General features: G+C 40.2%; 1 protein-coding gene across 1 annotated transcript; it reads right to left on the bottom strand.

Moving 5' to 3' along the window:
- Positions 1 to 286: 286 nt before the first annotated feature.
- On the bottom strand, positions 287 to 21,623 carry LOC124182834 (bone morphogenetic protein 4). Its single transcript, XM_046570583.1, has 3 exons — positions 20,177 to 21,623; positions 12,284 to 12,401; positions 287 to 1,275 (listed from the first exon to the last, which is right to left on the bottom strand). The coding sequence occupies exons 1-3, from the start codon at positions 20,738 to 20,740 to the stop codon at positions 455 to 457; spliced, it is 1,503 nt and encodes a 500-aa protein (XP_046426539.1). The 5' UTR covers positions 20,741 to 21,623; the 3' UTR covers positions 287 to 454.
- Between the last annotated feature and the right edge of the window lie 994 nt (positions 21,624 to 22,617).

The raw sequence follows: 22,617 nt of genomic DNA, 5'->3' as shown, positions 1-22,617 counted from the left end.
ATAATAATAATAATAATAATAATAATAATAATAATAATAAAATAAATAGAGAAATATTTGATAAAAGGTATAAACACCAAGGAATTAGGTATACAATATAATTCGCCCCCCACTGCTCAGCATCGTAGATAATAATGATAATAGAAATAATAATAATAATAATAATAATAATAATAATAATAATAATAATAATAATAATAATAATAATAATAATAATAATAATAATAATAATAATAATAATAATAATAATAATAATAATAATAATAATAATAATAATAATAATAATAATAATAATAATAATAATAATAATAATAATCAGAATCAGAATGATAGTAATTATGACAATAACAATAATAATAATGATAATATCGTGTCTTGCAGTTTCAACGCATGTCAAAAGGTTTTCGATAAAGTGTATGCCCCTCTCGCATTCTATCCGCGAAACTTGCAGGCACTAAGAACACGCGCACTCTAAGACCTTCATGTTTTTCCAGTTCGTGATCTTGAGCTTTGTCGGATCGTTTTCGTTGTAGTAAAGTATCTCCAACTCTGTAAGTTTGCTCGGCGCGCAGCAGGGTCTTGGCGCCTTTTTCCTGTCCTCCTTCCATATCAGACTCTGAATGAGGGCGTGATGGTGGGCGGGATTGTAGCGCGGCGGACATCGGCCCTTGCAGTAGCCGGCGTCGAAGGTCTTCGGCTGAATTATGAACTCGAAGCCCCTTATGTCCTTGAAGGTGACGATCATCTCGTGCCTGCAGCACTTCTTGTTCTGTCCCTTGCACTCGGTCCTACGGCCTCTGTGAAGAGACATCAGCTGGTCGGGCGTCGCTCGGCGGAATCGGCTGCCGGACGCGACGCTCCGATCCGATATCGTGAAGACGTTCAGCGCCGCCGGGGCGACGCTCTTCCAGTTGTAAGTCTCGGAGCCTCGCCGCCTAACCTCGACCTCGAAGCCCAGGTTCTCCTCGCCATCGTGGACCCAGGAAACCACCGCCTCCGTTGAGTCGAAATCCACCCATCTCGGCGCCGAAGAACCCACCCGCGTTTTTTGGACAGCTATCGGCTTCCTCGACGACCGCGTCGTCTGGTATATCGACACCTCGACCTCCTCTTCGACGTTCTCGGAACCTCCGATCAGTATGCGCAACGTCGCGTGATCAACCGCGTGGTTTTTATGCACGGGTATTTCTACGGGGAAGTAGATCGAATTTACGCCCTCTATGTTATTCATTAGACCGTCGTAACTCCTCCGAGATCCGTTTTCGAAAACGTGATCTGTAACAGACAAAAATCGAAAACATTCTGTAGTGTGAAAACATAAAAAAACAGTCACGATGGCGAAAACGTTTTGTGACCTCAAATTTTTAACCGTTATTATATATCTAATCTACTGTAGCTGCCCGTTGCGGCTCGCCCGCATTCAAATTTAATATTATAATATGAAAATTTTATTCAGATATAAAAAAAAAATCTTGCTCACAGTTGGGAATATTTGAACGAAGACGGTGAACGTCTGACCTAACCTAAAACCGAACCTTACCTTACCCAACCTAACCTCTAACTATAAGAGTTTAGTCAGCGTTAGCTTAACTGTGTAGATCCCGTTCTGCTGAGCTTACAAATATCGTTACTTTTTCAAAACTATCCATGTGGTTATAACGAAATATAGTTTAAAACCTGGTCAGATGTTGTAGCTATTTACAAAAAAAAAAAATCAAAATCGGTTCAGTCGTTCTGAAAACTATATGAAATACGCTCAATTGTTGAAACGATTCGCGAGCCACCTATTGTAAAGTGGTTGTACTAATTTATAAGCCTTCGCAATGGTAAAGGAACGCATACGGGAAAAACAAGGAAACATCAATTTTTTACGGGACACACAGAAAGAGTTAATTTCTATAAATCTCAGAAACCCTCGCGAGTGTTCAGACTACTTGCCAAAGTTTCATCGCAATCGGATAAATGGTATAGGAACGCATGCGGAGCAAACAGACATTCATTTTTATATATAGGTATATAGATGTCAGAAAGAAGTTAGCACATGATTACTTCTTTTTTGAAATTTGCCGATAAAAGCCACCGTTCATCCAAATTGCACATTGTATTTAGAGTTACATATTGTTATATCATGAGCTTATGGTGAACAGGGAAGGCTGAATGCGCATGCGTCAACCACTGCTACCAACCTAACGTTCGCGAAGATAGATCGGGGTGCCCATAACTCGTCAACGGCATGACAGGTGTCACGCTAGCTGGGTTAGAAATCATTTTGTCGGCAGCAGTTCGTAGCGCGCGTTGAGCTGCGTTAACTCTTGTAAAATCTGGGCATGTATTCGACGTATGCGTACTTGACCTTCCCTGTTTACTATGAATTCACGGTATACCTGTACGTACGTAGAAATGAGCGGATGGCATTTGGACGTGAAATCTGCGCCTGAATCTGCAGATGCGGTGTTGTTATACAGGTTGGTATTTATCGAAAGATCAAATCAGACGGCTGTGCGCGTCGTTGGTAAAAATCATCAGCGACAGACGGTTCGAACGATCGGTGCTCATTTGCATCCCGGACGAGGCTAACCTCACAATCAAATTGGAAATGGAAAATTAATCTTGTAAGACGGTACCGACCACTCCGAGTACATATACATAGGTATAATCGGAGGCTCGAAGGCTCTCGAGTATCGAACGACGAAATTGTTAGAAAAAGGGCAACGAAGCAATCAGAAAAAGAGAGACTAGTATACTCGATACTATACTCGGATAACAATCGTACAACATAAAGCGGTCAAACGACTTCATCGGGTACAACGATCACGAAAACTGAAACCAACAGACCAATTATAATTCGGGCGAACTGTTTGGTGTTTATATACGCATCTCGATGACCCGACCCGCCATTTTGCGGAGACATGCATCCGCGTGGAGATGCCAGTAACCTAACCTAACCTAACCTAACCTAACATAACTAGAAATAACAAGTCGACGCAATTACCGCGCATAAAATTTCTGATAGTATCGCAGTTTAACTATGTGTGATAAATAAAATAGCGTCCTTAGTCGCGGCGCAACGTTGGAATATCAAAACCATCGTTATTCGCTGGAGATTACTATAAAATGGGACGGAGACGGGGATCAGAAGAAACTTGGTTAGGTAACCCTGCAGAATTACCGAAGAACGCGTTTCAAACAGGAGATTCGTCAAGAGAAGTGCGAAATTGTATCAGCGAAATCGTGAATCGACCCATCGGTATTTGATATTGAAAATAGATTCGACCGACTTCCGTTCCGCACCCCGATTTATTATAAACCCGAAGACCGTCCTTCTCCTCACATTATAAACTGGCGGGCTACCCAATTTATAATAGAATTTTAGTTTTCAAATTCCGGCGGTATTTATTGTATAACACAGAATGAAATTTCACGCCTCTGGCCGTTCGGTGCCCGTCTATACTTTTATGTATACATACAACACGAAGGTATATATGGAAGTGAAATAAATTCTTCTTAGATAGGAGAATCGAGTTGATACTTTTGATTCCCGTCTACGCATAGAATTCGATGGACAATTAGATAGGCGGCGTATACAATGTACATATACATGCCTGAGCATATACCTGTATGTAGAAAACAGAGCGCAATAAAACACGGTGCAGTATCTATGGTATTAGATGTGTTATACACATGGGAATGAGAGAGTAGATCGCACCAGATCGTGACCACGGAATAACTTAAGATTCGAGAGAATTAAGAGATCAGAGAGCAGACGGAGACACTGACGTATGGGTATTGCAGCTGAAATTCCACCGTTTTTGTTTCACGATTCCCTCTACATTATACATAGGTATACATATATAGTCCTGTTTTGGTATCCCCCCAGTTTGTTTATTTGTTTACGTTGTTTTTGGTAGTTTTTTTCTTATTTTTATTATACACATATATAAATAAATGCCGCACATAGACTGCTCGGGCACGTAACGCGGGTGAGTTTTGTTTAACTTATTCAGAGAAACTGGTCACTCGGCATTCCACCGCAACTCGGATTTCTATTTCATAACATCAACTCCTTAACCTGCGGTCTAAGGTACGCACGTTATGCCTTTAGGTATACCCGCAGCCGTTAACCAAGGCTGACTCTGAGCTTGACGGCTCTTGGTAGGTATTTAACTGCTGCAGGGGTGCGGATGGCGATGTGAAAATAGAATAAAAATTGCCGGAGCGAGCGCGACTTTCCTCAAACGACGAAACCAGACGTCGCGAGCTCGACTCTCGACCGATCTGACGCAGCAATTAGTCTAAAGTGTCTCATTCTCTGTTGACAGAGTAGCACCAGAGTCCCTGATCCACTCGGTGATATTTTTTTTTACCTTCTTTTCTCACCTCTTCTGCTTCTCATCCTTTGGTTTTATTTAGTTCTCATAACTTGGCTTGTTTCGTACGGTGTAAAGAACAGTCCAAAGATGAATTTCCAAGAAATTCCTTCACAACCTTTTTACCCGACAATGAGGTGCACCTGACATCGAATTTTCCCGAATAATATTGCACGAGGATCGTAAGAAAAATCCGCAATGATGCGGAATTGTGAAGAGAAGATACGCGGTGTATCCGTAAAAGAGGAGTAAAAAGGGGGAACTCGAAGGTGATCTACGACTTGTAGGTACATGATAGTTCGTTTCCATTCCGAATGCCGACGAGCTTTAAAACCATACGATTTGAATCTCAATTGATATCGTCGTAGCGGGATGTTGATTAGTATGGTAATTGAAATTATCACATGTTTCAATAATACCGTCTTATCAATTATTACCGGTCATCAAAACCCGTCGACTGGTGAAATATAGGTCAAAGTTATTCTAGAACTTAACGGACGGACCTACGAGAGCGAAGCTCTTCTATCTAGATCTCTCTCTTTCTCTCTTTCAAGATTCGATCGTTAGACAGCTTACACGTCGCACTTCACTCGCTGTATGGGGTTAACGTATGGATATCGCATTACCAAAGAACGAGATAAATCGAATCTCGCATTCTGTACGACTGGGTCCGTATTCTCAAAGCTTAACGGCATCAGAGAACTGAATATCAATATTTTTTCGTTAGTTTGATTAGAAGATCCTAGCACTTTGAGTTTTTATCAAATTTGCTATACTTGCAGGCTTCGATAATTTTCCCAAATAAGATTACAAGAAGGATAAGATACTAATATTGTAAGCTAGAGCTTAGATATCGATTTTTCATTTCAAATCGTTTAGAAGTGGTAAAAAATTTGGTATTTTCGGTCGATTTTATTTTGTGGTCATTTATTTTACCTCGCAGAAGAATATGCTCTGAAGTTCCACTGAGACTCTTTTTACTTATCAGATTCGTATCGTCACATATTTCATTTTTCGAGACTGCTGATTTTCGTAAGCTTTGAAAAAAAGTCTGTTGCACTGAATTCGCAAATAAAACAAACGATCGTAGGATGAAATCTTCTAGACTCTTCACTATTTCAAAGTGATTTGAAATGAAAAATAAATACACAAGCTCTTGTTTATAATTTTATTATATTCTACGCTTCCATTTTTGGGAAAATCATTGTAGCTTAGGACTGGATTAATTGATAAATAAATACGCAACGTGTGACCATCTCGTAATGAAATAAATAAAAAGTAATGATTTTCAACTTGCCAAGTTCTTTTTAACTTGTATACGCGACACAGGCGTAATAACATATAACACCAATTATACTGTCACAGTTTATAAAAAGTTTATTGCATATTATTATACACGGATCTCACGGTGTTATGCGGAAAATTTCCGCTGCAATAAAATAAATTACATACACTACATGTATAATTGAAACATCCTTTTGGGAATTCCTGTGTGTATATATACAGTATATTATTATATGTATTAAAACAGCGAGAATCGAAGATGCAATTATCGCGACGATATCGCGTGTTGGAGGCCAGTTCGGGATGGGCAAATATTCTATATACCGTGATGAAATATTTATCGATGATGAAAAACAGGTTTTCTGCCACAAGAATTTATCATCCGCTTTCTCGCATGTTATATATCTACGGGGAATCCTTACTCCGGGTGTTAATAACTCAGATCGGGATTCGTGCCCTGCAATATCCACCGATTAACACGCTGCTGATTATATACCTCTGCACGTAATGTCTTTGCAACACTTCACCGCCCCAAAAAATTATCTGCAAGATATTATTTCACTTAATCCAAGAAAAAAAAACAACAATCAACAGGATTTTCTAATGGGTCAATTTCATTTTCTCCCTATATTTTTGCGATAAAGCTGCATCCGTCGATACAGTTCATCTTCAGGTATGATGATCCAGGAATCTACAGCTCTTCTGTACCGCGCCTACGACTCCCTGAACTTTTACTGTCTTCCGTTCTTTTTTTCTCACGGTTCTCGCGCGCTGCCGCAGCCACGATCGTCGTTTCGCCTACCTATTTTTTTTAAATTATTTCTCTTACAATAATCTCGAAAGACTGGTGTAGTTCCCCATTTGATTTACGACACGGGCAAAATACTATTGCAAGCGATAAAAAGCTTGTAGGTATATCGGTATATACGAATATGATATACAGAGTGAATTCCTAACGACTGTACGGTCCGTCGTCTGCTAAAATTTAATGCGCACGCGCTAGAATCCGAGAGTCGTAACAACGAAAACATTCCAAGGTGACCAACCGTCCTGAATGTGATCCAAAAAATGTTCACCGTTGTCACTGGCAGTTCAACACCGACAACTGTCAAAATTTTTGAGGTTACATACATCGCGGTGAACTGTCGCCTAAATTTATGACGGTTGGTCGCCCTGGCAAACGATCGCTCTTGGATTGTAGCGCATGCGCATTAAATTTTAGCAGACGACGGACCGTCGAGAAAAATTTTCATCTTTTTCTTTCGCCCGTATATAATCAATTATTCCTTACAAGTCGGTATTATTTTTGTGGTGATCATATTACAAAGACTCCGGAGCTGGACTAAAAATCTTTATTACTATACACTGTGTTAAGAACCTGTATGCGGTGTTTATCCATGGAGTGCATGAGGTATTTTAACGACTCGATACTGCGGTTAATGTATTTGTAAGTTATTCGTTATCCGCTATTTTAATTAACTGATCGGCGGGGGTGCGGGAGGTTGAAGAAGTCGGTGTGATACATACAGGCATTTATGTACATGAACGTGTACTGCATACATATCCATTATAAAATGGCGCCAGCGTAAATACGTGAATTAAAAACAAAAGAGAAGAAGAAACCATTTTCACGTGTGTTGATCACAACGCGGTTGGGAAGAAGAATTTGTGTACCTGAAAATGAAGCTGAAGTTAGTAACGTTATTGTAATGATTCGTGTTTCGTAAAATTCGTTATTTCGTAATCTTAGGAATCTCTGAAATCCAGCAAATTATAATAAGGCTAATGTAATTCGCGTTTTGAAAACATAGCACCTTCGAAGTCACTACATAATTGCAAAATAGTGATTTTTTTTCCCCCAACGTTTCGTTACGCTAACGTTACTAACTTCAGCCTCATGCCTGAATCCGATTCTACATCAGTGCTGATGCAGCTGCCGGTGATCCTGTATACCTACGTATAACTGCCCACCCGATTGTCACATTTTTCGAATATTCAAATCATCTAACGTACAACTAACTAGGCGGAGAAACAATTTTAGGCACGGGAACAATATTTGCGTTGGCGTTAAGACGGTATAATTCAAGGCTGAAAATAAACCATAGGAAATACATCACTCTTGCCTTTATACATTCTCTACCTGTTAAGTGGAACGTGCGGCGTTGTTACTGCTATATTCAAGAATCTTTTTCCTGATTTTACAACTTTCATTACACCAATCGAAGAGAAATTCCCTGCAGCTGCAATATATATTCGTCGATGCAAAGTGTGAGCTTTCCACAAATTATAATGTGTCTGGACGAAAACGTGATAGAAAAAAGGTTTGAAAAGTGCAACCGGAGCTAATCAAGTTAAATCTAATTCAAAAAGAAATATTGTTCATCAGAAGCATACAAATATTACGACATATGCGATGAAAATATTAAAAAATACTTTATTTTCTCTGACTTTATTCATATAATTAGGTACTTTGAGTTCAAATTTAGTGTTTCAAAATTTTGTCCGATACCACGAGGACTTTCTCAATCACACTTAGTAATTAGTAGGGCCCGGACAAATATGTATTCAAAATCATAAAATATGTACATATAATATAGACTTGAAAAACTACAATATGGAAAATAGAACTTGCATTTTCTGGCTCCAAACACCATATTTTCCGTAGAAAACCTAATGAGAAATGAAAATGATTTAAACAACAAATATTTATTCACATATTAATCCGGGCTCTAATAATTATACTAGATGCAGATTCTCATTTTACGCGAATTTCGAAATCAATTGAAAGTTTTCTGAAAAAATTACATGGCTTCTCGTAAAAACTCTTCAATCTGTCACGCGACATGAAATTGTAAATCAGCAATTATATCGGTAACGGATTTTTTCACGCCTTAAATGCATATCCCAAGCGAGTTTCGATCACTCGTCGATTCGTTCACGACTCAGCAGTGTCTCGCGGTATCGCATCGGTCCGTATCACCAATCACGGCGTAATTATGCCCCTCGGCTATTCGGAAGGACAGATACAACAGATTTTCTCCTTTCTATCGCAGACCGCGGCAGCTCCCTCTGGCGATGAGCGCGCATGCGCGCAAGTCGTTTCACCGAGTACAGAGTACGAATCGCCGTCCTTAACGCATAGCTTGCATAGGCACACAACCAGCGGACGCGGTTCGGAGAAGAATCAAGCCCTACGGCAGGGCAACAGCGCCGGCGTCTTATATTGGGCTAAAAACAAAAGAATAAGCCGAGTCTATAAAGTCTTACGAAACGAAACCCCGCCGACTATAAACGTCGGACCGTTCTCGCCGTAACAGGTTCGCGTCTTCTTCTCGCTTTTTGCCTCCCCCCCACTTGCCGCACTTTTCATCATTATTTTTTAATCCCTGCAGCAGCTGTCGAAACCCCCTCATGATATACAACGCCGATGGTGTCGTTCTATAGTAACGACTATCGATCCTTCAATGCGCGCAACATGACGTGAAACATACACACGCGTCAAAAATGTTAGAAGTCATAATTCGAAGCATAGTTAAAAAGTGAAGGTAAGTTTTTTTTTTTTTTAACGCATACTACCAAGTTCTACGGTTGTTCATGGTTCGTAGCAACGAATCAAGTAAAGAATTGGTGAACATTTTTCAGAAGGTTCAAGTTAGTGAGGTTAGAGCGTAACGAAACATTATGGAAAAAACTGTTATTGGATAATTTTAGAACGACTTTCTAGGAGTTGACTTATCAAAATGTAAACATGTTTTCTTTGTTATCGTTCACTCTCTGTATTTCAGAAAATCGTAAAGGTCCAAGTAACGTTATGTACTAACTTCAACCGCATAATTTTGCTTCAGGCTAATTTCAAACGAGTTTTATTACCGATGTAACTTGTTGTTAGAAATATGTAAAATGAATTCTTTGTGTTAAATTGTCATTGGTATACTCGGAAATGCATATAAAAGTAAAATATTTTAATCACGCTGTAATTTTCAGGTGTCTCTGCAATACTGAAAATCACTTTCAACGCGGCCCTGACTATACACAGGTTTGCTTTTTCCCGTGGACATATGTTGAGGATATCCTGGATCAACAAAATAAACTGCCGTTCTAGTGGCGGGCGTTGGGGAGCGGAAGGTATCGAAACCGAAACCGCCTTTCTTTTTCACTCTTCAAAAAAGAGGATAAAGAAACATACTGCGAGAATACGTACGTGATGATTACTTTTTAACATCTCACGCCGCTCCTTCCATAATCTAATAAGGGAAACCATTTAGTAGCCGAACAGCTGTATATTTATCCAGCTACGTGTAGTTGGATGTGGTGAACGTTCCATATATGTTTCTTTTCTCTCTCTTTCTCTCGCTTTTTCAGTACCTTGTAACCTCCTACCGACTGATGGAGTGTGAATGCGTGTATAATGGGGATTAGAGAAGAAGCTGAAGGTAGCGGTGCGAGGCCGAGTGTTAAGACACGTGAGAAAAACTTCACTTTTAATTACCAATGAAAATATTATCAATTTCAGTCCCAAAGGTCAGAGGGCTTCCTGCTCTCTCTGTATATTATTGCTTGTCAGTTCCCCGTATCCTGCGTCCCGAGTCCCGACGCCATAAGTTTCACCTTACAGCATCTGCGTGGCTGCACCCATCAGCCAACGATTCATTAGAAAAATCCCAGCCGTTTATCTCCGCCTTTCGGTGATTATTTCCCGACGATAATCCTTTCCATTAACGCCAAAAACAAAAAACGCAGGAAAGTGCAAAAAAGAAAAAAAAAAAAAAAACAACAAATGGAGGTGGAGTGATAAGAAGGGTGAAATTATTTCCGGTCCTCATAATATGATTGATCGTTTTTTTTATGATATTTTATCAATAGATTAACATCATGTTGGAACTGTAAAATTGAATAGTTAGTTGTCCGCGCTTCATTAGCCCTTATTGACTACCGCGATAGATAGAATCGTCCAGTTGAGAATTAAAGGCGGAAAGCTTGGAAGCCTTTTCTCTTCTCGAAATCGCGCGTGGGTAAAATTTACGTGCTGGTTAAAAACGTGGATTCCTGATGAAACGCGAAGCTGCTGCATTCTGAACGAGCAGCTAGCCTCGAGTCCAGAACCTGCAGCGCATACTTTGTGTCATGCAATCTTGATACGGAATCCTGACAACCTGCTTCGCCTGCAACTATAATACTGCGTAACCCTAGCCCGCCATTTGTTGCGAGTAAGGAATGCGGCGCGAAAAAATAATCAGCGCCAACGAAAGCCAAGAAACGTTCGCTGCCTCTTCCTACGCGCATAATACTAAAATAAAGTACGGTAGCTCGCACGAATGAGTAAACGATTATCAATCCTGGACGAATCGAAGATGAATGGGTGTACCGAAGTCTGAATCAGAAATTGGGAAAAGAGAAAAGCAAACCGTATCAAAAAATCTCCAGCGATGTTATTAGCTGCGACGATAGCACAGATCTGCAACCAAAAACTGCATAGGGTTTTTTTGCACTGTTTCTTAAAGATTTTCACTCGCTGAAGCCGGGAAAAATATTCCAACATTTCCATCACGTCAGGTTTTTTCGTGAATTCGTATTTGTGATGTCATTTAGAGTGAAACTATCGTTTAATTAGAAACCTGGTATCCTATTCTTGATTTTGAAAATCCTATGCAAAAGTAATTTCTTACTTTCGTTTAATATGTATTAGAGTGAAACTCAAGAATAAATACAAACAGGGAAACAGAAAATGGAAAACGAAAGCGTCTTCGGAGGGGTATCAAAGAGAAAAAAAAAGGTTTCATAGGCGAAAAGAATGAACACGGAATGTTAAATACATTTCATAAGGAAATTTTTTGTTTAATTTTATAAGAAATATTGTTTAGTTAATTGTAAAAATCGTGGTTTTTTTTTTTAATGACCCCATTCTAATGTTTTCCCGCTCATTTTCCTCACCGATCAGATCCTTACAAAAAAATTCCATGCGATCTCCGGTAAGCTAAGAGTAACGAAATAAGTCGAAAAACATTAGAATCAGATCAAGTATAATTAATCTTACCTTAATTCTAAGTGTGAAACATTCTCTCAAATTGTTGATATCTTAGCTCGTGTCATTTCAATTTGATCAGATTAATATCCATCCAATATAAGTGGAGATATTTTTGACGGAGATCTTTCAGACGGTTTTTTTTTTTAGCTTCTCCCAACTTTCGATTCCCACGTCCGGCCGTTTATCCTCAAAAGCCGACGATATTCAACCGTCATTGCATTATCTGCAGCACGGCATGATCTCGCGGAGTTTTTGAATGTGTAAAACTCATTCGAAATCTCGCTCTCTCGTGATGGCTTCGTGGCGATAACCTCGCGCTGGCTTCGCCGATAAAGCGAGCTCAACGGGACGGGAAGTCGTCACTAAAATACGATACTAAATACAGAAAACTGCGGAATAATTGAATGGGCTTATCTGAGGCCAACCAACGTTCACTCGTGAAACGTCGTGATGCTTCTTTTCTCTTCTTCGACGGGTTAAGAGGCTCGAATTATGCGGTTCGACCCTGCCGTTAAAACCGACCGACCCACCGACTCGTTTAATTGCAAATTAAAGAACCGCGACTCAATTATCCCTCGGACTTTAACTATGGACAAAAAGTAGTTACCTGCAGGGTAAAAGACGTGCAGTCTTCTTCTCGTTCTCTGATCTTCTGACCCGGACGACTCCACTCTACTCAGGTACTCTCTGTGCGCATTTTCGTACTCTGACTGGCTCACATTCGCCTGTCAACAAACAAGGGTGAAATATCGAATTAGTATTACGTCTCTGTTGCAATTGCGGGGTAGTTCAGACGAGCGTATTGTTCAATGTTCGCCCGTATTTCCTGAATTCCGTTTTTTTTTTATTCTTACAATTTTATTATCATTTTTATTCCCGACTCAACCATAAAGTTAACTTTTTTTTACCTCAAAAGCGTGACGAAAATCGCATATTTTTCCCTGAAACGTATTTGCGGGAAATATGAGATCATATGAGATCATATAAGATCATATTTCGCGCAAATCCAAATCCAGAAAATGCGAGCGCCTTGAAGAAAACAAAAGAAGCGAGTGCAAATTTGAAAGTCCCTATTTTCAAGTAAATATTGCGGCCATAGTTGAGTCGGAAATAAAGTCCTATATACAACACAGGAATAAAGGTCGACTTTATTCCCTTGTTACATAATGTACTATTATTATTTGAATTTGTGTCACATTCAGATAATACCTGTAATAATCATTCGGGAGATAATGCTGCGGGGGGGATGGGGGTAGGAGTTGGAAACGCGGAGATGAGAGTATAAACGTTTCTTCCGATAGAGTATAGAAATAAGTTACAGGTCAGTTGTTGACTTGCAAGATCGTGTAACTTATTATACAACTGCAGTATAGAACACAGTAAAAAAGACCGGAGTGTACAATTTATAAATCTGTGATTAAACTCTTGATCTGAACTTTGGCCTCTTAATTGATTCTTGGAAAGCCGAAGCGTCGGATGATATATAATTACTTGACAGCCATACTTAAGTATATTGTATGTATATAATATACATGTATGTAAGTATTACTAAATTATCTCCCCCTCTCCTCTCACTGTCCTGCATTACTTCCCCTCGTTATACGAATACGTTATACGAACTGTCAATTCGAAAAATTCCAAAAATCACATGGTGATTTAAATATTTTTCAATTTGACAGCCTCGGGCGGCCCCGGAGTAATTATTTTAATCAGATATCCCCGCATCGTGTGAAAGGCGTCAAACACTCTTTCCATTTGAAAATGTAAAGATTATCCGCAATAAAATTTATTACGAAGATTGAGCCTTTGAATAATTCCAGTTAACTTACCAATCGTTACATACCTAACACCTGTAGCCGTCATTACAGCGGGTCATTCGAATGGTTGAAATAATTCGATACAGCGTACACCTATTGCGGAACGTTGATCGACGTATCACCAGCGGTTGTCATAAATTTTGATAAATCCGTCAATTATTGATCACCGCGAGAAGTTAAGTATTCAAATTTTTAGACAAGTGACGAAAAACGCGACGATGTTGCACGTCGAAGGACCGCGTGATTTTTCTATGTGTGTATAATATATTTTTCCAAGCCCGCGATATAAATATCTCGAAAAGTATCTCACGGACGACAGTTATCGCCGCCTCTTATGTGTACTCATTTTCCCCAAACTAATATACTGCATTTCCGGTGAAATTCTCTAGATAAAGGGTACACATAATTATGGTCTCCAGATGGACTCGAAGTGTCGGCGAAGTCGCAGTAACTTATACCCCAATTCCTTCTCTTTTTTTCATCTATATTTCGTTATCGTTAAGCCGCCCGCCCTCCGAAAACATATACGAAACTTATGTCTTCACACTTTTTTCTTTTGTCCACATCCCTCTCTATACTTTACGAGGTAAAGGGCAAAAAGATGAGAAGGGAAAACAAAAAGAAAGTCAACTATTCTTAGATAACCGCTACGCGTACACTCACTCGAAGGTCCGGAACACAATTGCCATATCATTACACCTATACGTACGTAAGGCAAAATGCTAAGTAGGCTGTATATATGTATAATGTACGTATACTGATTAGGAAAGAATTATTAGCATTATTTGTGGAATAATGAATTGCTGATCACGAATAACCAAGTTGAGTAAGGTGATGTATTAGCTTTTGGAAAAAGGTATATCAGCTTCTAGTGTAGACCTGAGGGAATGATTTGCCGAATGTCTGATTGGTTCCTGGAAAAACATCGATCCGTCTTACATGATAAGTCGGACGGAAAACCGAGCGGCCACGATACGTGAAAGGCGTCAAACCAATCAGAAAGCAAGAGTGACGCTTATTTTTTGACATTCGACACTGACTCGACGAACTGTCGCGACTGTGTCGAGAAACTGAACACCCGAATGCGCATGCGCGAAATCACGTGACTCCGTTGGTAAATTCGACTGATTCGTGCCGAGTTTTTCATCTGTTTCACAGGTTAACCAATTCAGTTGCGGCCGGATGCTAGCTATCGAAGTTCGCAGGCATTTCGAGGTTATATTGCATTCACAATTCGAGATAGTCGAAACGTGATGATCCCGGATTTGAGTTAACCTAACCTCTAAACCCTCGCGCGTATTGACAGCTCGCGCATGCGCCAAACCAGTCGGAGTTGGCCAGCCTGTCTAAGTGGACGAAAAACTTGGCGCATGCGCACTCGGGTGTCGAATCTCCCGATACTGCGGTTACGGTATATAGACGTAAATGTAAACCGAGAATGCGACGCACTTGGAACTTGATATCCGTGCAAGCATGGATTATGCGACGAGAGAAAAGGTAAAAATTTACTCCGAGAAATCCGCTTTGAAGGATTGAGGGAGGTTAGGAGTATGAATTGAGCGTGTCGACTCGAGTTTTGCACCGCGTGTCCCTTTAGGCGGAGACCTTTATTGTCGTAGCGTGGCTTAATTCGGCCAATTTCGCGAGTACCTACCATATCCGTTGCGTTTATGAGTCTATTCCCCTTGGCGGGAAGCTGGTAAGACTCCACCGACGACGTGGAGAGTTTAATTTCACGTATGCGAAATGAAAATTATGGAAAATAAGATAAAACGGGCGTGAAGAAGGAAAAATAAAGAAGTCAGACAAAAAACGCCGCGTCCCACGCGCCTGCGGTAAAATTGCAACGCGACGACGCGAGTATAACACGATTCGAACGTCCGTCCGTGAAATTCAAACTCGACATGCCGACCGCCGTTAAAGGCGCAAAATGCGGCGCATCCCACTGAGCGTAGAAAACACAAGACAATTATTACAATTCATCGATAATTGGAATAAAATTGGAAAAATGAGGGCTGTCGAATGTGTGATTTGTGTTCCCAAGCGATTTTGTGAAATTCAAGTTGGTGAGGTTGATGCAACACTGCGTTCTTCATAGCAAAAAAACCATCATCTTGCAGCTTAAAAGGATGTCTTCCGAAATCGAGTGGTCCGTATAATAAAAAAAGATACATTAATATTTTAGAAACCTGACTAAATCATTCAAAAACAATTCTAAAACATCGATTTTCATCTCGCGACTGCGAGTTTCGAGCATTCTGCCGTTCCCTGCAGCTCAAACTTCGAATCGCATAGGTGTAACACAGTACGTAATTACGTAGGTATATAATGAATGCGTTCCGCAGAGAGGAGAGCTCGATACAAATACAATGCCGCTTACGGTGAACGGAGAGATAAGCTAAACACTAATTCTATAAATAGCTGAGGTACACGCGGCGAATCTATACGGATATATACATGTATGTATGTATGTATACCTATACGTGAGTATGTGTAATATAAATGGTTATTTGTACGTACGTATGCATTAACGCCATACCGCATACCTAACCGCGGAACGAAGAAAACGACGAAGGCGTAGGCGTATATTTATAAGGATTAAAATCTCATCTCAATTTTAGGCAGCTTGATCGTACATGTTGACCTATGTATGTATGTATACATACAACCTGCAGATCGTAAACCATATACGAGGTCTACTCGCCCTACTGTTATGTATTAACTATTATATACGCGCGCGCTCTCAGAAACATGTTGGTACACATTCCTTCCGAGTTCATTTTTTTTTGTTTTCTTACACCTTTCCTTTTTTATTATCTCACTCCATTTTTACTCACCGCGGGTGCAGCAACACATTTTTTCCGACTTACATACGCGCGGTGAAACTCTTGCCGTCAGTCAATTTATCGAACAGTCGAAACATGTTTAACAATTTTTATTGGAAAATGTCCTCATGACGTCAGAACCTGGTTGTCGGCGCCATTTTATCATCGCATAACCTAAGTTTTTTATTCTAATGAAGATAAATCGTAATTCTTAGGATTCAAATTACTCATGTCATATAAATTAATGAAACGTAATCAATAATATACCTGTTCAACTATCCACACACGAAAAACACGGCCAACGGTCAGCTGTCAGTCCGGTTGCATTAGTTTGATTTTTTTCCACTAGATGACACATTGCAAAGTGACAATCCGAACAGAGGCGAAATATAAACCAGCTAAGTCTTGTATAATTCGGGTAAAAACCAAAACCAAAATAAATTTATATTCTAAGTAATTGAACCTCTATAAGATTATTGCGTGATCATTGAAAACATCGACCAGAAGAAATTACCAAAGATCAATTGCCAAGTTGCGATTTCGTGGTTGGATCAAAAATAACCACCACAAATACATCGTTTCCTTACTTCGATACCGGATAAACCGCGAGGGTAAAGTTTAGTCACGCGTAACTTTGCGGCAAAAATTGGAGATGCAAATTGCTCTGAATGAGAAAAGATTTTGTTTAATGAAAAATGATCGAGCGGTTATTCTCCGCGTTGTATTTAGTTTATTGAAATAAGTATATCAGTTTAGAGATCGCGACGAGTATAAGTGAATTAGCATTCCGAATTATACGATACATATCACCAAATATTTGAACACTCAAAATAAGCTTGTAGGATTAGCGGTGATAATTTTGGCTGTGCTAAAAATACTTACACGCATGTTTTCCCTATTATAAAGAAGGTCATAAAACGATTGGAAGAGCAATGTCGAGTTACGAGTGCGGCGATAAAAGTAGAAACGCAGAGGAAAATGTAACGATGGGGGTTCTACCTGTACCGCGATTCCAGATAAGAAAATTGTGTACAGACAGTGATAAGAAGAATCGAGAAGATCGAGATAGCGATTAATAATCGGGTGCATGTATCGTTAGAGATTCGAATTCAGCTAATGTTTCCGCAGAAAACGAGACGTTTCAATTTCACAACCAAGCCTTTAGTATATCTGGCTGTCAACTTGGAACTAACAACAAGTCTGTTCTCCGATTGTTTCGTTTTGTGCAGCGAAAGTGAATCGAGAATTGGAATAAAAAAGGGAGAGGGAGTGAGAAAAACAACCTCATTAATTATTGTTCATTTGTCAAAGTACCTGCGGCATCAGTGAACAAGTTGAGAAACACATCGATCGCCTTGGCTGTGCATCGGAGAAGGCTATAAAGAGGTCGCTGCGACGTTTGCTCGTTCAATCGCGAGAACGAAAGACGGATCTTGGGACTTACGTATGTATGTATGTATGTACAGGCTTACATATGTGTTTTTCAATTCAAAGTTCTACGGACTAATGAGCTAAAAGTCCAATTGGATAGAAGTTAATACCGACTGCTGTTCAATATCACATTGCAGATATACACTGGATTACAATTTAATAACAATCTAGTCGATTATTTACGTCAAGCTAAGACAGCCGCCTTTCGCGGGGACTCGATCAGTCATTGCAAAGTTGGGAAATCCCTCTTTCGTGTATCCGGACGCAAATTCCACGCTTGAATGCAGAAGCGTTACATTCCAATCCTGGACTCGAATAATAAGAATTTTAAATGACAAACACTTTACGTCTTTGGTTACGTCTGCAACGTCGAAATTTTCCCAAAATACATTTGTACTTTTCCTCGTTATGCAACAACGGTCTGCTGACGCGTTTCTCGATTGTTAACACATAAGAAATCAGGGAAAATTCTTTTCCATTTCACGACTGTTGTAAGCTCGTGGAATTAAAACCGCAGTCGGTTATACTGATTGGGTGATTCGATAACGTGGTATTTCTCTGTCAGGAAGTCGAGGTTGGAAAGGAAAAACAAGAACAATCGCCTCTCGGCGTTGCGGTCTGATCAAATCCCTCGATCGTGTCACGAGAGCGTGTAAATCATAATTAACAGTGAAACAAAGTGGGAATGAAGGTAAATAAAACCGCGTAAACCATAATTTAAGCGGTCAACTTTCGAAAGGACACGCATCCTCTTTACAACTTTCCGATTGTCGTTACGCAGAATCATTCCAAAGGTCTTTCTACGTTCTGGTACTTCGAAAGATGATGACATCCAGAGGAAAGATTACATTTTTCCTCTACCAAATATTTCGGAAAGCCGCATATTGTGTTCGGGGCGATATATTAGTTAACGGGAAAACCGGGGAAACGAGATTTCTGCATCGCTGGATTCGACCTTGCTTACGAACATGTTATGACCTACTCATGCATGCGATGGAATTACCGCAATGTTCAGTCAACAGACAGATCCGACGAGGATAAAGTTAGTAACGTTATCGTAACGAATTGATGAGAAAAAAAATTAGTATTTTCTCATTTTAACAATGATTTTGAAGGAACCAGGATTGTAAAATATGAGTATGTTCCGTTTTGAAACGGTTTACTGAATTTCAAACAGTTCCAAACGGTTTTTCCTCAGCACGAATCGTTACGATAACGTTACCAACTTCAACGCGATCAGATTCGACGCGTTTGATTTATGGCCAATCTCACAGGTGCGGTTGACGATCTAATCAACTTGTTTCCTCGCCAACTGTCATTCTGGCGCAACATGGTAGCAATTCGCAGAGCCAATGTGCAGAGCAGCGATTAAACGTCCCACTCTCAGGAAAAGTGGAAAGAATGCGTTCAATACTTGGCTGACTTTTGTACCTCGGATTATTCCGAATGTTTTTATATGTAGGCCTGTAATTACCAGTCACGAGTTTCGCGGCCGGAGAAAGTGCAGCGGGTAAAATAAACACGGCACCACATGACGATACAAGTAATAACGTGTCTACATGACGTAGTGCGTCATTCGTCCTCTGTTCAAAATATCTAACCAGCTTTGATTGCCCCTCGGACATATCAACCGAGGCTAATGGATTCCTTCACTTTTCCATTCACCGGGGAATATTCGGCGATCAGTGATTGTGATTTTCGACCAGCAGTGTTATGCATTAGATACACTAGACTGGCCTTTCAAAAAAAAAAAAAATCTTTATACTCCAATATGAAAAATCTTAAGTTAACCATGAAAAAAGACGATCCTCAAACTTTCATTATTCTGTTTCACTATTAAGGGGTGCCGGTAATTTTTTTTTTCTTTTACATTTCTTATAGACTAATTAATAGGCTATTTTTTTTTTTTTTTTGGTTGGACACCATGCTGAATATTACGTCATGAGAAATTGAAAATGATTGAGTAAAATGTATTTGCAACCGTATCAAAAAAAAAAAAAAAAAAAAAAAAAAAAAAAAAAAAAAAAAAAAAAAAAAAAAACGCCTTAACAGTGAGACAGAGCAATGAAAATTTGAAGACCTCCTTTTTTCAAAGTTACCTTAAGGTTTTTCAACTCGTAGGATAAACATTTCTTTGAAAGGCCAGTCTAATTGTAAGATACACCCACATAAATTTGTTACGCGGTAATCGGATCGTTCGTTCCATCGCAATTTCTTATCGATGACACGTCCATCCGGCGTTTCGTCATCTCTTACGGAAATGCTATTGCCAGACGCAGGCATGATCGATTATATATCTTCCCGATTACCGGGGCGCGAACGACTTTATCAAATCAGATCAGATTTCGCCGCCGCGCCGATCAGATTATCGATCGTACATCGGCGCTTGAGTTGTTATTCTCGAATCGAATCGTCGCTGCCTCTTACCTTCGAAGGGTCGGGAATTCGCGTCAGTCCCAGATCCTCCATGATGCTTTTTCTTATTTTATCCAACTCCCGGGAGTCCAGGGGGTCCGGATCTGTCGTACGGGTAGTCGGATCGTCCTCTTCCAGGGGCTTCCGATAGTCGCTCGAGAAGAGCTCCTCATCGGCGTCGAATTGATCGTAATGCAGCATCGTCGGCTCGTTGTAGTAGCCGTTTAGTCCGTCCTCGCTGCTTATTTTTTTGCCACTGTTTTTGAGGGAGGGAGTTGGCGACGCGACGGTCGGACGCGTTAAGGATAATAACGTCATTGCGAATACTGCGACGGCGATGATCTGCAAACGCTTGCAGATTGATCCGTTTTTATTTAAAGATAAATTTGCGCAAGTGTATCGATTTTTACTGTTATTCTGCCTATTACTCATACATCTCCCTCCCTCGCTGCATATACGCGGATTTCTTATCAAATCCTCACTTATACTATCTTCCTTGGCAATGAATAACTTTGAAGTTTCACCTTGTCGATTATTATATTTAAATTCCAAAGATATTATTAAATACTTGCCCATAGCCCCAGGTGCATACAATTGTGGCCTGATTTACGGCCAGGTTTTTTCTAACGTCTGTAACGTGCAGGTAATAATGTTGTTAAAATTTTTTCAACACATCTACACACCTATGTATGCATATATATACACAAGTATACATGTATATATATATATATGTATATATAAAATTTATGAATATATTTTTGGTTTTTGTTTTACTTTAAGCACGAAGCTTAATCTTATGCCTTGTTCACAACATTAATGTGATTATTATTTTTTATTTGAGGGGGAGTGGGCGGGGGAGGACGGGAAAGGGTCAATTTATGGTGTATCGAAGAGTTGATTCAAAACACATGACGTCGTTTCACTTTACTTTTTTTTTTTTGGTTCTCACTGCAACGCACTTTTGTACAGGGTGTAAAAGTAATATTTTCACACGATAAGTAAGCGTTTTCTGATATTAAGATAAAAAGAGATAAAAATTCACCAACGTTTACAGGGCGGTTCTAGGCGCTCTAGTTCGTTAATTGTCATTACCCGATTCATGATCGTCGTTTTGAACCGCCTCGCGGAAAAATTGAACGCAATGTATTACGTATTCCTTTTTTTTTTTCAAGGTGTTATTCGAATTAGACACTTATTTTCGGGGAAAGAGAGGACGAGACGGAAAAAGGCGAACCGCCGATCAGCGGTAAAACCCTGCCGTTTATCCTTCACAATTTGAATAATAAAACTGCGGTTGCACTTTTGACCACGTTTTAAACGAGAGCGCGCGCCGGCGCCCTGCTCGCTCTCTCGCGCTTCCTCTCCGCGTCTCCAGTCTCTCTCAACTATTATCCAAGGAATGTGCTATTTTACGTTTGTACCGTACGATGGTCGGTAGGTACGTCGACACAGCGGCCGCTTGCGACTGACTGCTCGACGCGTGTTTAAGCGAGCATGTATATATTCCCGGTTTCTCTCTCCTCTCACTCTCTGCCCGCCACCCTCTCGCTCTATCGGCATGTATAGGTGCGCAACCCACCCGCCGGTCATGCCTCCGGGACTCTGAGCGAACGCTCCTCGTGTGCACGCTGCTGCTGCTGCTGCTGCACCGTCAAGTTGCGTCGCTGCTGCGCCGCGCTGCGTCGCGATGCGTTGCGCTGCGTTGCGTTGCATTGGCGCTGCGCTGCGTTTGTATCGTGTATTGTCTTCCGTGGGACGAGACGCGACGCAACGCGATGCGGTGCGCTGTACGTACGATGTTTTAGCTTACCTGACAAGTGACACAACGCCGGCTTCTGTTACCTCTTGTTTTACGGTATAGAGTACCTGCACAGCCCTTTAGCCTGAGTTCACCGTGTTTTGCAAACTCCCTGATTTACCTGTTCCCCGTCACAATACGTGCTTGTAACTTCTAATGAACATAGATCCGCGAACACGGTCGGACTCTCGCTTGTCAGTGTTTTTCGACATTTTACAATTCCCAAAGTATACATGAATGACATGTATTCTTTCAACCTCCGGTACATGGTCAAGGTACGGTGAAGAACGAGGAGCTTCGGCCGGCTTCGATCTTGTTCAGAACGATTTGGAAATCGTATTAAAGCATTACGATTTCTACAATTTCATTGAATTCCGTTTAAATCACTTCTGAATTCATGTGAAGTTACTTCAGACCATGAGGATTAGTCATGTAATAGACATTTGAGTGAAGCGATACGCAGTAATTTCAAATCATTTACTGTAATTTGGAATGATGTGGTCATTTGAGATCATGCGAAACTCGCCATGTCATTTCAAGGTAAGTCTAATAAGTTCGTTTCAATTTCTCTGTATAGAGAGTTTCAAAATGAAGCTGTAACTTACAGTCATCCCCAGTCAGTTTCATAAAACGTTACCACTGCTGAGTAATATTT

This window comes from Neodiprion fabricii, chromosome 5 (genome assembly GCF_021155785.1).
Source record: "Neodiprion fabricii isolate iyNeoFabr1 chromosome 5, iyNeoFabr1.1, whole genome shotgun sequence".
In the NCBI taxonomy this organism is placed as follows: domain Eukaryota; kingdom Metazoa; phylum Arthropoda; class Insecta; order Hymenoptera; family Diprionidae; genus Neodiprion; species Neodiprion fabricii.
The sequence above is the reverse complement of the archived record's forward strand: the minus strand, read 5'-3'. Positions and strand labels throughout refer to the sequence as shown.